Below are 12,406 nucleotides of genomic sequence, written 5' to 3' on the forward strand. Positions count from 1 at the left end.
TTGCAGACACAGCTCTGGAACAGATGGCAAGAGGGTCAGGACACCTCTAGCTGCAAAGCCATCCACTGTCCTGAGGCTTCCGTATGATTTTTTGACACTGTTTGGGGAGGTTACTTGGGCACAAGGGACAGGATTTGAATAACACTCTTCTGAGTTAAATAAAGATTATCCTTTTTCTAAGATCTAAGAAAATGCAAATGGGAAGGTAGTCTTTATGCCAAAACCTATCACAGAATAGCATATCTCCTGTTCGTCCTCTAAACTGAAGAGAGAACTTTGAGCAATGAGTAATTTCCTAGGAACTCCACGATTCCAGTGGACCTCAGACCTGGTCTGTGTTTAGTGAGTGCTTCCTTCTAAGTCACCACTTGCTTCATTCATTCCTCAGGATGTCATAATCTTGTGCTCAAAGGATCTCCCTGTTACTGACTTTTGCATTTTAATAGGAATCAGAGAATCAGAGCCATGGATCATTTGAGCATGTGCATGCATGCATGCTTAGTTGCTCGGTTGTATCCAACTGTTTGGGATCCCATGGACTGTAGCCTGCCAGACTTCTCTATCCATGGAATTCTCCAGGCAAGAATACTGGAGTGGGTTGCCATTCCCTACTCCAGGGGATCTTCCTGACCTAGGAATCGAACCCAGGTCTCCTGCATCTCAGGCAGATTCTTTACCTGTCTGAGCCACCAGGGAAGTGCCCCCCCCTCCTTAAATACCTAGGGGTGCTTTGGAGAGTTAGGACAGGCTTTCCCAGAGTGCATACCTGAATCTATTTTGTAATAACTAAGTAGCTATTTTATATCCTATTAGGAAAAAATTCTACCCAAGGTGTTTTTCTTTCTTTTTTTTTTTAAATGATCTTCACCCTCTTTTTAGCACTAAGCAATCTAGTAGGCACATACTGTGTACTCAGCAGGTGACAGGTGGGCAATGATATAGCCACCTACTCTCATTTGCTTTGTTTATTATATTTGTAGATATCATAAATTGTGTTTTTTAAGATATATATATATGTATATATGTATATATATGTATATATGTATATGATATATGTATATATGACATCAAAGGATGGCAAGGCAGTCCTACCAAAGGATCCTAGATTTGGAAGACCATTTACTCCATCACCACCATGGTGGTCCTTGGATCTCTGAGTGTGTGCCTCCAGTGAAGATGAGCAAACCATTTTCTGCAGCAGGTCATTTCACTTTGATTAATGTTGCTGGAATATCTTCCTTGTTCGGAGCAGAAAAGGGGTTCCCAGTAGAAACTAACCATTGGACAATGTCGGTGTTGTCTCTCTTGTTTCCTGCAGGTGGTTACCACATACTGCATCAGTGTTTCTGCTCCCTTGACTTGCTGGAATTACTGTTCTCCAGATTCTGCTCTTTCTATCTGACTATAGTTTCAGTCTTCTTTTTGATTTTTGTCTTTCTGTAAACCTTTGTAATTTGGGATTAATTGGGCCTTCTTAGGTCTGCTTTTATTCTGTTCACTTTGCTAGTCTACCATTCACTACCTTGCACTCACATAGATCTGATGATTCTCAGATCTTTATACAGGTTGATATGTCTGTTGAATTCTGGATGCATATTTCTGTGCACCTCTGCACATCTCTGCCTACATGTTTCCAGGATCCTTAGACTTGACAGGGTCAGAGCTAAGCCTGAATTCTCTGTGAATCATCCTTTTAGGAAACATCTCTATTTTCTCCTTATCTGAGCTCTTTTGGAACATCTTAGTGCCTTTATCTGGATAGTGTCAGTTAATTATTACAAATCACACACAGATACATGCACACACATTATGAGTCCTTTTCTAGAAATCTAGGTTTTATACAAAACATTGGTTCCTCAGTTCAGGTCAGTTGTTCAGTCATGTCCGACTCTTTGCGACCCCATGGACTGCAGCACACCAGTTCCCTGTCCATCACTGACTCCGGAAGCTTGCTCAAACTCATGTCCATCAAGTCAGTGATGCCATCCAACCATCTCATCCTCCGAGGTCCCCTTCTCTTTCTGCCTTCAATCTTTCCCAGCATCAGGGTCTTTTCCAATGAGTCAGTTCTTCGCATCAGGTGGCCAAGTATTAGTTCCTAGTGGAAGGTATTGTAACTTGTAATGTATATGCCTGTTGGATGCTATTTACTCAGGTTTCAAACAGCATCCTCCCATGGGACCCTTTGCTTCTAATGAGGGGGACACAGTGGGTACACAAGTCACCACTAATGCATCCTCAAGTCTGCTACATCGCGTGTTCTAGTCTAGGGCTTTAAAATCTTCTCATAGCCTCCCAAAGTGCTACACTGAAATGTGCATTCCTGGATGCCTACAAATAAAAAATAAAAAGTCAAACAAGTATCACAGTCTCTTTGGAAAACCCTTCCATTGATACAGCCTTTCCCAAGAACACATGCTAAAACAAAACGTGGCATTTTCTCTCTGAAGATTAGATTCAGGACAAAGTATCTTACAGAAAGTTGAGACTGTGTCAAGGCCACTTTAGTCTTTATTTAAGCAGCCGGTTTATTCTCCAGGGAGTGTCTCGTCCTGGTCTCAGGAATTTCTGTTTTCGAGATCAGGGTACAAAGGTAGCCGCCTCTTCTCTGCTGATTTCTTTGGCACTGTGCTCCTTTCAGAACAAGATCATCCTGGACCCCATGACGTTCAGCGAGGCCCGGTTCCGCCCGTCCCTGGAGGAGCGCCTGGAGAGTATCATTAGCGGCGCCGCGCTCATGGCCGACTCTTCGTGCACCCGCGACGACCGGCGCGAGCGGATCGTGGCCGAGTGCAACGCGGTGCGCCAGGCGCTCCAGGACCTGCTCAGCGAGTACATGAACAACGTAAGTCCTGGGCTCTCGGCCCGCGCCGACCGCTGGGGAAGATTCTGGTGTGCGATCGGGTGGCTCCAGGACAGGAGATGCCCTGAGAGAGTCGGTCAGGTGAAATCCAAGAGCTGCTTTGGGAGAGCTCTGTCTTGATTTCTCAGAACGCGTTGGCAGAAAGAACGAGATTGGTGGAAGAGGTTTCAGAGGAAAACTTTGGCTATTTACTTGAGTGATTTCTGGGTCGTTTCAGTGGTTTGCCTTTGACTGAGGAAAGTTTTCTGTTGGTAAAGGTAGATGGAGGTTGGAAATAACTGAGGATATACTGAAGTCCTTTGCACAGAGTAATGTCAAAATCAAGGGCAGCTATGGATGGCTAATCTTCACTCCTAAGAGGCATTAGGAAATACAGGTTCTCACATGTTTGGACTGAGTTGGTTAAGGTGGAAACTTCTAACTGTAATAGAATTTGGGGGAACTTTATTGATTCACTGTGCATTTAGAAATTGTTACGAGAATGAGTCTTCCAAGTTTTCAAGTGGATATTAGTAACACCTAGTCATATGGCAGCAGTGACAACAGCTGTTCTCTCCTACAGGTATAAAATGTGATAGTTCGTGTAGACCGGTAAACCAGATGAAGGAGATGGAATCATAGTCTTTGTTTTGAAAAGTGCTGAATTATGTATTCAGCAGAGGTGATGTTGATGCCCAGGGCTTGTAATTGTGAATGATCTGCATTCCTCATGTTCTGGACTCCTGGGTTGGGAAGAATTCAGCATAAAGTGGGAAAATGTAGTGAGGCCTTGCCATTACATGTTGAAGGAATGGCCTGTGTAGTTGTCAGGTAGAGAATGGGGAGTCTGAAAATCTGCTCCCATCTTTTGAAACTCACCCTGGGTCCTGTTGGAACAACCCCAGGCAAGACTGAGACAGAGTAGCCGACCCATGTCCTTCCCTCCTTACCACTCCTGTCCCAAACCAGTGTGTGGGCCTCTGGGTCAAGCCAGGAGTCAGTGATGACAGGCACAGAGCTACTTCTGCCAGACTTTCTGGAGAACTTTGATCTAAAAAACAAAATGGTGCTGAATGTTCTATAAAAACCCAAATCTGTTTCCTTTCCATACACCTTCAGATTCTTTGATATTGAAGACGTGCCCATTTTCAGCACACAGAGAATAAGATGTGGATGACTCACGTGGTACCCAGCTGCTTATGAGGACTCCTATGTTGGATCAGGATGGCCAACACTTTTGGGATTTGGGGCTACGGGTGCTATGCAGGGTAGAGATGGAAAAGCTGATCAGTGTCTCCCATCCTGTGAGAATCTTGAATAACAAGAAAAGAGGGCTTATAAAATCTGGGATTCTGTTTGTTTTTAACAGAATGGCACCAGCCTAATGATTTATATGTGGAATTTGGTTTTATATGAAGGCATGCTGGTATTTCTAGCAATGAAGAATTACTGCCAGAGACAAAAGTAGAAACTGCAGAGATCAGGAGTGATGGTTAAGATCTCAATATAAATATATCAGAAACAAGAAGTATGTTTCTGTGCTCTTTTAATCACAGAATGTGATTAAAGAAGAATTGATCGAGATGTGACATGTAATTTTCAGTTTGTTGTCTCGAATCCTGTCAAGCACAAGTGGTTTTTTTTTTCTTTTGGTATAAACTCACATAGTTCAGCAGAGTTGATGGATTTTTTTGTGTTTTATTGACTCCAGGTGCTTGTTTTTCTGTTCACAACTTTGTGATGCTGGAATGTTTTGTATTTTTATTGAAAATTTGATTTCTACTTTGATACAGTTATAGATAATACGTAGGTGGGTATAGTGCTTAAATTTTAAAGTGTGCAAATTCTATTCACTTTGAACCACTAGGATCAAAGGCGGATATAAAACACCTACTATTGACTTTTATATAAAGTGCATAAAATTTACTTTGCCTTCACACTTCTTTGGTGATTTCAAGGTAAAATTGGATGCATCTAGACCAGCTTCATAACCCATGTCTAGTGCACTCATTTCTACTGCCACATATCAATTTATATTTCTTTTGATGTAGCATATATTAATATAAAACCACGACACATCTATATGCCTTAGCTAAAAAGTCTGCTGTAGTTAATGGCAACCAAAAAATTAGTCAGTTGTGACTATGCTGTTATATTTCTTTTGCAATTTTGTTAGCTCTGGAAATGAAGGTATCATATTATCACTGCAGATTTTCATCTTGACATGCTATGCAATATCATTAGGATGAAGAAATAACTACGTTAAGAAGAGATTTTGAAACTGGCATAACTGACACTTCTGATGAAATTCGACATATTCAGGGTGGTGTGGCTATAGACAGAACTGACACTTCTGGATTTTAAAAATCTCCTGATCAGTTCTTAATGAAAATTTAATTCATCAAGGTGAAAGTGTTCTAAAATCATACACATACATGCCAAATGGTATGAAATGGAGGGAGATGAACACTGAAGACAAGAGCTGTACACTAAATGATTAGGAGAAAGTCGTCCTCATGGGGCATGAGCCTTGCTTAGCGTGTGGATACACTGAGTGCAAAAGGGTATCAGTTGTTTGTTAAATGTTTCCTAAAGGTATATGCAAGTTAATGAATGCGTGTGATTTGAAAATACAACAAAATCATGCATGTAAAAGAAACATTGTTTTGAAAAAGAAAAAAGGACTGAATGTACAGATGCATGTGGCAAAGTTTATGATCACAGAGTGTGACAATGTTAGAAAAGTCTATTGGAATGGTTTTAAGAAAGCCCTTGGTGGCCTTAATTATTTTTTAATCAAGTTTATGATGTAATCCCAAGAAGAGTCTTAAAAATAGTGTCCCTTTAAATAGAACAACATTATTGTACGTATGTGGAGACTAATGGGTAGAGAGAGACTCTTGTTCAAAAGGATGTGTGACCTTTGGATTATTGCCATAAGGGTGGTTGTTGCAGTAGTATGCTAAGTACTATAAATAGATTCAAATTATAATGAATATATAATTTTGCATCTGGAACTTATAATTTTATGCAGCTTTTTTTGGTGGCAGTAAAACTCCCTTTCATAAATCTAAAAAGTGGTCCTATGATAGGAAACAATTACAGAGGGTATTTTATTGATAAGAATTTTGTGATGGATTTGAATTTAGAGTAACTCTATTTATTTAATGAATATGTACTGTGTGCCTGGTACTTTGTACCAGACACTGTTCTAGGATTCTGGGGTTATAGAAGGGAAAAAAATAGACACAATTCTCAGCTTTCATGGAGTTGACATTCTAGGTGGGGGAGACAGACCATCAATCAGTCAGTCATTTGAGCAAGAGTTATCTCAGATGATTAGTGAAACATGGAAATAAAACCTAGGAAACAGCAGCATGGAGTGTAGTTGTAAGGAGGACCTGGAAAAAGTTCCTAAGAAGATGACACATGGTTAAAGATCTTCCAGAGATGAGGGCGCAGACTGCATTTGAGTCGGTAGGAGCAGCAAGGTCTAGTCTCTTTGAACTTATGTGGGAAGGTGCCAAACTCTTTTTTTTTTTTTTTGGCTCTTGATTTTTAAAATTTTTGAATTGCCAAAATTTTAATTGTGGGAGATTCCATTAAAAATAAGGACTTTGTTTCCCTTATACAATGAAACAGTCCGAAAATCTAGGACCCATGTTCACACTTGGCACCAGTGGGGTGGAGATGAGGAGAGCTTGTGCCTTGATGGACATGCGTGATCTGGTCACTTTCACTGGACTGGGCCCCAGGGGCACTTGAATCTATCTTCAGTTATAGATTTGTCTGGGTGGAAATCTTGACAGTGTCCAGCTGCATCCACAAAAAGCTGCTTCCTGCGCCTGCTGGTGTTGGAGGGTCTCCCGTAGAGGCATGGGTCAGCAGTGGTTCGATGTGGGAATGGCGACACTGGTAGCCCCGGTCCTGGGAGATGCCCCTTCATGCCTGGTTCTTGAGGAACCTTCCTGGGGAGGCTCGTGTGGCTGTTCTGAGTGAGTGAGGTGTAGCAGCAGATGGAATCTTCCCAGGGGACAAGGTGTTAGACTCTGCAGCGCCTTGCAAGCCATTATTCAGAATTTGACTTTTATTTGAATGGAATGGGAGGCTTTTGGAGCATATTGGGCAGAAAATGCCTTGAATTAGATGTTGAGGACAGGCCATAGGGGTTCAAAGGGTAACAAAGCAGAAGGACAGATGAGGAGCCCTTGAGTCATTCAGGATGGTGGCTTATGCCAAGAGGTAGCGAAGTGCTCAGATTCTATTTATGGCCTTAGAATGGACATCAGGCAGTGTGACTGACCGCTGCAGTTGTATAGACACCCTAATATGATCTCTTCAGTTTTGATATCTTGTCTTGTTTTAGTTACACAGAAAATTCTGATTTCCTCAGATAGAGCAAACTTTGTAAACAGCTCACTTTGTAATGTCTGGATACTCTGCTAGGACTAATTAAATTTGAAAAAGGAGTTCAATAGAAACATTTCGTTTCCAAGTTGTATCACCAAACTATCCAAATATGATTCCCATTGTTATAAATGTAAAAGATATAATCCTTATTTTAAGTGCTGAATAATGAATGCAGAACTATATGGAGATGTGGTAATCCAGTACTTCCTTGTACATTCTTCAGCGTTGATGAGGAAATGTGGTAAGTAGATGTGTCTGGACCTTGTGCCTTGTGATGCTGAACTGCCTGGTTCAATTACACAGACAAAAACACTGTGTGCTCTAGATTATTCATTGAAAATTAATCCACAGCTACAGTTTTCTTAAACAATTGCACAATTAAAGATTTTTTGCATAATGATGGCAGAGACTTAGGTGGCATAAAGGAATGGCTTTCTGATCTCATCAATATTAAAGTGTGGCAGGTACTTTTTTTTTTAATGAATAATTAAAATTCTATATTTTTACAAAATAATTGAATTAACTTCTTTCAAACTTCTTGAACCACCTAAGTGAATCCCTGGGGACAGTGTGTAAGCCACTAACGTAATGCACATACTAAAAGTGCATGTGGCCATATATACTTACTGTAAGTGTCTTATAGTAAGGTCATTGTCATAGCTTTTGCTATAGAATGTCATTGAACATAAAGGGAGTTCCAGATGGAATCTATTTATGAAGGGTTGAGGGTTTATAAAGGGGTAAGACCTCAGAATTGTCATTTCCAACCAGCTTCTGGGATCCATACCCCACCAAGGCTTCAGCATACAGCAGAACATGAGGAACATGTAGAATGATATCCAGGGCCTGGGGAGCTCTGAAAAGAGTGGGCTTTACACTGCTTTTTAACAGTGCAAAAGAAATATATATTCATTGGGAAAATAAAAAAGATGGAAGACAAAAATGTATTCATAATCTCATCCTCTAAAGATAATCATCATTGATAATTTTGTACGTGTCTTTCCAACGTTTTTAAACTTATATGAGTGATATATTTATACATACAGAGACATACATATGTTTTGCCTGGAGTTTTAAAAATGGACTCTTTGTAAATGGTGATTTGTAATCTATTTTCTTGACCTAATATATTATGACTACATTACCATAACAATAAACATTCTCAAACCTTATATTGACTGACTGCATAGCATTTTATTATATAAATATGCAATAATTCATATAGAAGCAATTCATTTTTAGAGTGTTTTTACAGAAGAATGGTGGAAAAGATAAGTAGGCGAGGCTTCTGGGGCTGGCAGGAGAGACGAGTGGTTGAGATCCCAAGCGTGACTGAGGAACAGAGTAAGAAGACGGGGAGAACATGGCTTCTCAGTTCTTGTGCTTAAGGGGTTCCCTGAAAATTTTGTGCAATTAACATTTTGTAACTAAAGAAAATTTAAATGCCTCTGAGGTTTAAAATTATCTAGGAATGTTTTTCTGTACTTGATTTTCTCTATAGATTTGATTTTCATTTATCAGAATTTCTGTAAGTTGGTAATGTGTAGGACAGCTAGCGGGCAAGTTCAATAGTTAGATTTGACCCAGATCCCAGAGAAGGCATTGAAAGCTTCTGAAGGAAACATCACAGAAAGATAACTTTGTCATAGAAATTGTTATAATGTTGGATTTCTCTTGAATAGAAAAGTGGGAGAAAGATGGAATAGTTGTTAATACATAAGAATAAGAGTAATTGCTGATTAAACATAAAATTTGTTTCTAGCATTATCTAGGCCTTCTCATTTCTGTCCCTTACACAATCATGTAAAAGGATGAAATTCATGAAAGTCAATTTGGCTGATTCTGAATTTTTCTATTAAAAGGTTTGGCTTAAAAATAGAGTAGAAAGTAATGTTAAAAAAGATTTTTGGGTCGTATATGACCTCAAGTTGTCCACAGCCCCATAATGGCCCTCCATTTTAAGGGGAAAGTAAGAGTTATCTTAGTAAAACTGATATCTTCATTCAAGAGAAAGAGTCCTGATATCTCAAATTTGGTGTCTTCAGTGAGAAGATTTTCCTTGCCTTTTCCTTATTGGAGACTTTTCTTTTTCCCCCTTTCTTCTTTCTGGGCTTCTCTTGTGGCTCAGCTGGTAAAGAATCCACCTACAATGTGGGACACCTGGGTTTGATCCCTGGGTTTGGAGAAGGGACCGGCTATCCACTCCAGTATTCTGGCCTGGAGAATTCAGGCCAGAAAGAGTGGGGCATGAATGGGCAACTGTCACTTTCACTTTCTTTTCTTCTTTCTGCCTTCAAATATGTCCAGTGCCCACATCTTTGTAAATTTTGAGGTTGAAATTCATCTGTGCTATTATGCTTGTCATGTAAAATCTGCTTCCATGAAGAGGCAGTTTTAAAATTCCTTTTTAGTTGAAGATTTTTACTCAGACATTGAAAGAGTAAATCTAGTTTACCAGCCCTTTCTCTCAGGTCTAAATCTACCCTTTGAATCTACTCTTCCAATGAAATGTGCTTGGGATGGGGAGTCATCTGGATAGCTTATGAGGCTTCTGTCTTTAGCATGGCATTTGCAATCCTGTTTGCCTGTTTCTGGGCAGTTTTCAGTGTGACTCCTAGAGGTACACTGGGACTAGTACAGTGTCTTGCAATTTTTTATTCTTTTTTCAATTCCTTCTTCATATATTATTATTGTATTCCTTTGCTGGAATGGGATCTCAGAAAGCCAGGGAAATATTATGGGGGTCATGCTGGCAGGCACTCACTCAGGCACAGGTGGTGGGAGAATGTCCAGCGTTGGTGGTAACATAATCTTTAGAAGGAAATCATGCGGGTGAGAGTGTAAGAGATATTGTGCTGGATTCAAGCATCCCATAGAGTGTGAGAATGTTCCAGGAGGCTTCAGGAGGAGAGCCAGACTGGCAGGTTGCTGATTGACAGTAGGGTGGCCTGGGCTCAGTCTCACTGTGCCTCTGGGGCACAGTTGCAGGGAACATCCACGGTGTGGGGACAGGGTTGGTCTCCTTGGTTTTAAAGGACTCATGGTATGGTGCAGTTGTCATGGTAGGGAACTTAAACCCTTTGAAATACACAGTGTGCCATACATATTTGCCATTATGTGTCTTCAGCTCATACGTACAATTAAATGGCTCACAGGATCCTAGGACATGTGGGTCTAGCCAGCTCTGTTTCACTTGAATCATTAAGATCAATTCTCTGTGCAGTGTCACACACAATCTCCTTGGCCAGGAAAAGCACTTCTTACAGGAAACGTTCCTTTGTTCTCTACTGTGGATAGTTTAGCAGATTTTAAACAGGTAGCCTTGCCATCAAAATGAGGCTTCCAGTCTTAGTTCTATAATGAGTTAAGTCTGAGTAACGGAAGTCATAACAACTCCAGGAGCTTACTGGTGACTTCACTGTGGAAGAAAAGCAGTTCTGAGCAATCAGGCTCGATCTCTCTCCTCCAGCCCCTTCCCTTCTTCCTTTTACACTTGTGTGCCTGGTGATATAATTTCTTAGAAGTCTTTTCAATGCATGGATAAACTCACAAGAATATAAAGGAGTTACTCAGAGGTAAGAGTTGACAAAAATACAATAGACTGGAGATACGTCTGCAGATTCCTCATGGCCGAGACTTGGGTTCTCAATGGCACAATATGTAAAGAACAGGAGGCAGAGTCTGTGACCCAGCTGGATGGCCAGGCAGATTAGGGACCTCAGTGTAAAACCTGGGTACTCAGATGGTGACACTTTGAGGGCATGAGCTAAGAAAATAAAATTTTCATATAGAAAGAAACAATAGAAATGTATGCCCTTGGCTTTTTCAAAGAAGGAAAAAAGAACCCCTTCTCTGCCACTAAGAATTTCTAACCACAGTCTCAAAATCACTCAGTTCTGAGATGAGAATCTCTATTACTTTTTCAAAATTTTATGTTAAGTCATTCTAGGTGGTGAGTTGTCAGGTACCTGGTGGAAGCAAATACCAACTTTCTCTAGAAGAATACACTTTAAACACAGCCCTCAAAGAATTTCCACAGATAAAGTTACAAGGAATGGAAATTGGCATTCCAGAATCAATGAAAACAAAATGAAACAAGTTGCTTTGATTGACGGTTGGCAAAAGCAACCAGTAAGATCAGAACTACAAGGGTGAAGATTTGCAATCATTAGACACTTGTTATAAATCATCTTTGAAGAATTTAAAGAGAACAGTACAAATGTGATCATGGAACAAGAAAGTGGACTGGGCAGCCTTGGAAGGCAGGACTAGGGGTTGTGTGGTGGAGAAACACAGCTTATTTGAAGGGCTCAGACAGGAGATTCCTACTTGTCACTAGCCTCAGATAATGAAGAAAGAGACATGGTCATTGAGAGTGTCTAGAGTGGTGCTGCTGATAAATTCTGGAGTTGTTTTATTGCCAACTCGTGTCTAATTCTTTGTGACCCTGTAGTCTATAGCCTGGTAGGCTCACCTGTCCATGGGATTTCCCAGACAATACTGGGGTGTGTTGCCATTTCTTTCTCCAAGGGGTCTTCCCAACCCAGGGATTGAACCCGCGTCTCCTGAATTGGCAGGTGGATTCTTTACCATTGCGCCACCTGGGAAGCCCTTCTGGAGTAGGAGCAGGTTGTCTGTTGCAGCAGTCTCCCTGGATAGATGTCAGTCATCTTATCTACAGTGGATTTCTATAAGGAGCTCCTCTTGGTGTCAGAAAGAATAGAAAATCTAAAATGAAACAGGAGGTGAAAACGAAACTATGTGTTAACAGCAAAATTAAGTCCCATGCTTAGAATTCTAGCTAGCTTCTCTCCTTATCAAACATGCCCCTTCACTGAGCCCTTGAAAGTTGGTTCTGAATCTTACAAGGTCAATCAATATGATGAGGAAGACCAAGTAACATCATGAGACAGGAAGGGGCTGTCTCTAACTCAGTCAACGAGCTGATTGTTGACAGAGTTGCCTGCCGAGTCATCAGATTTGGCTGTCCCAGTTCAGACAGCCCGGACAGCACAATCCATCAATTGATCTTCTTGGGAGAGCCTTTTGGGTATTTCAAGGAAGACCTTGCACAACTGTCAGGCCAGCAGCAGGGTGTATACCACCAAAAGCCTGGATAATAAGCCTTTCCTTTGTTTCCAAAAGATGGGGGAA

General features: G+C 40.7%; 1 protein-coding gene across 5 annotated transcripts in view; it reads left to right on the forward strand.

Annotated features, from left to right (window-relative positions):
- Positions 1 to 12,406, forward strand: part of CTNNA2 (catenin alpha 2) — a 1,323,879-nt gene that overhangs the window by 493,085 nt on the left and 818,388 nt on the right. For all 5 annotated transcript variants that reach the window (XM_043917729.1, XM_043917730.1, XM_043917731.1 and 2 more), the window contains one exon: positions 2,642 to 2,845. In XM_043917729.1, the coding sequence (XP_043773664.1) occupies positions 2,642 to 2,845 (204 nt within the window). The remainder of the gene's footprint in view (positions 1 to 2,641; positions 2,846 to 12,406) is intronic.

The sequence above is a fragment of the Cervus elaphus genome, chromosome 11, assembly GCF_910594005.1.
Source record: "Cervus elaphus chromosome 11, mCerEla1.1, whole genome shotgun sequence".
Lineage (NCBI taxonomy): Eukaryota > Metazoa > Chordata > Mammalia > Artiodactyla > Cervidae > Cervus > Cervus elaphus.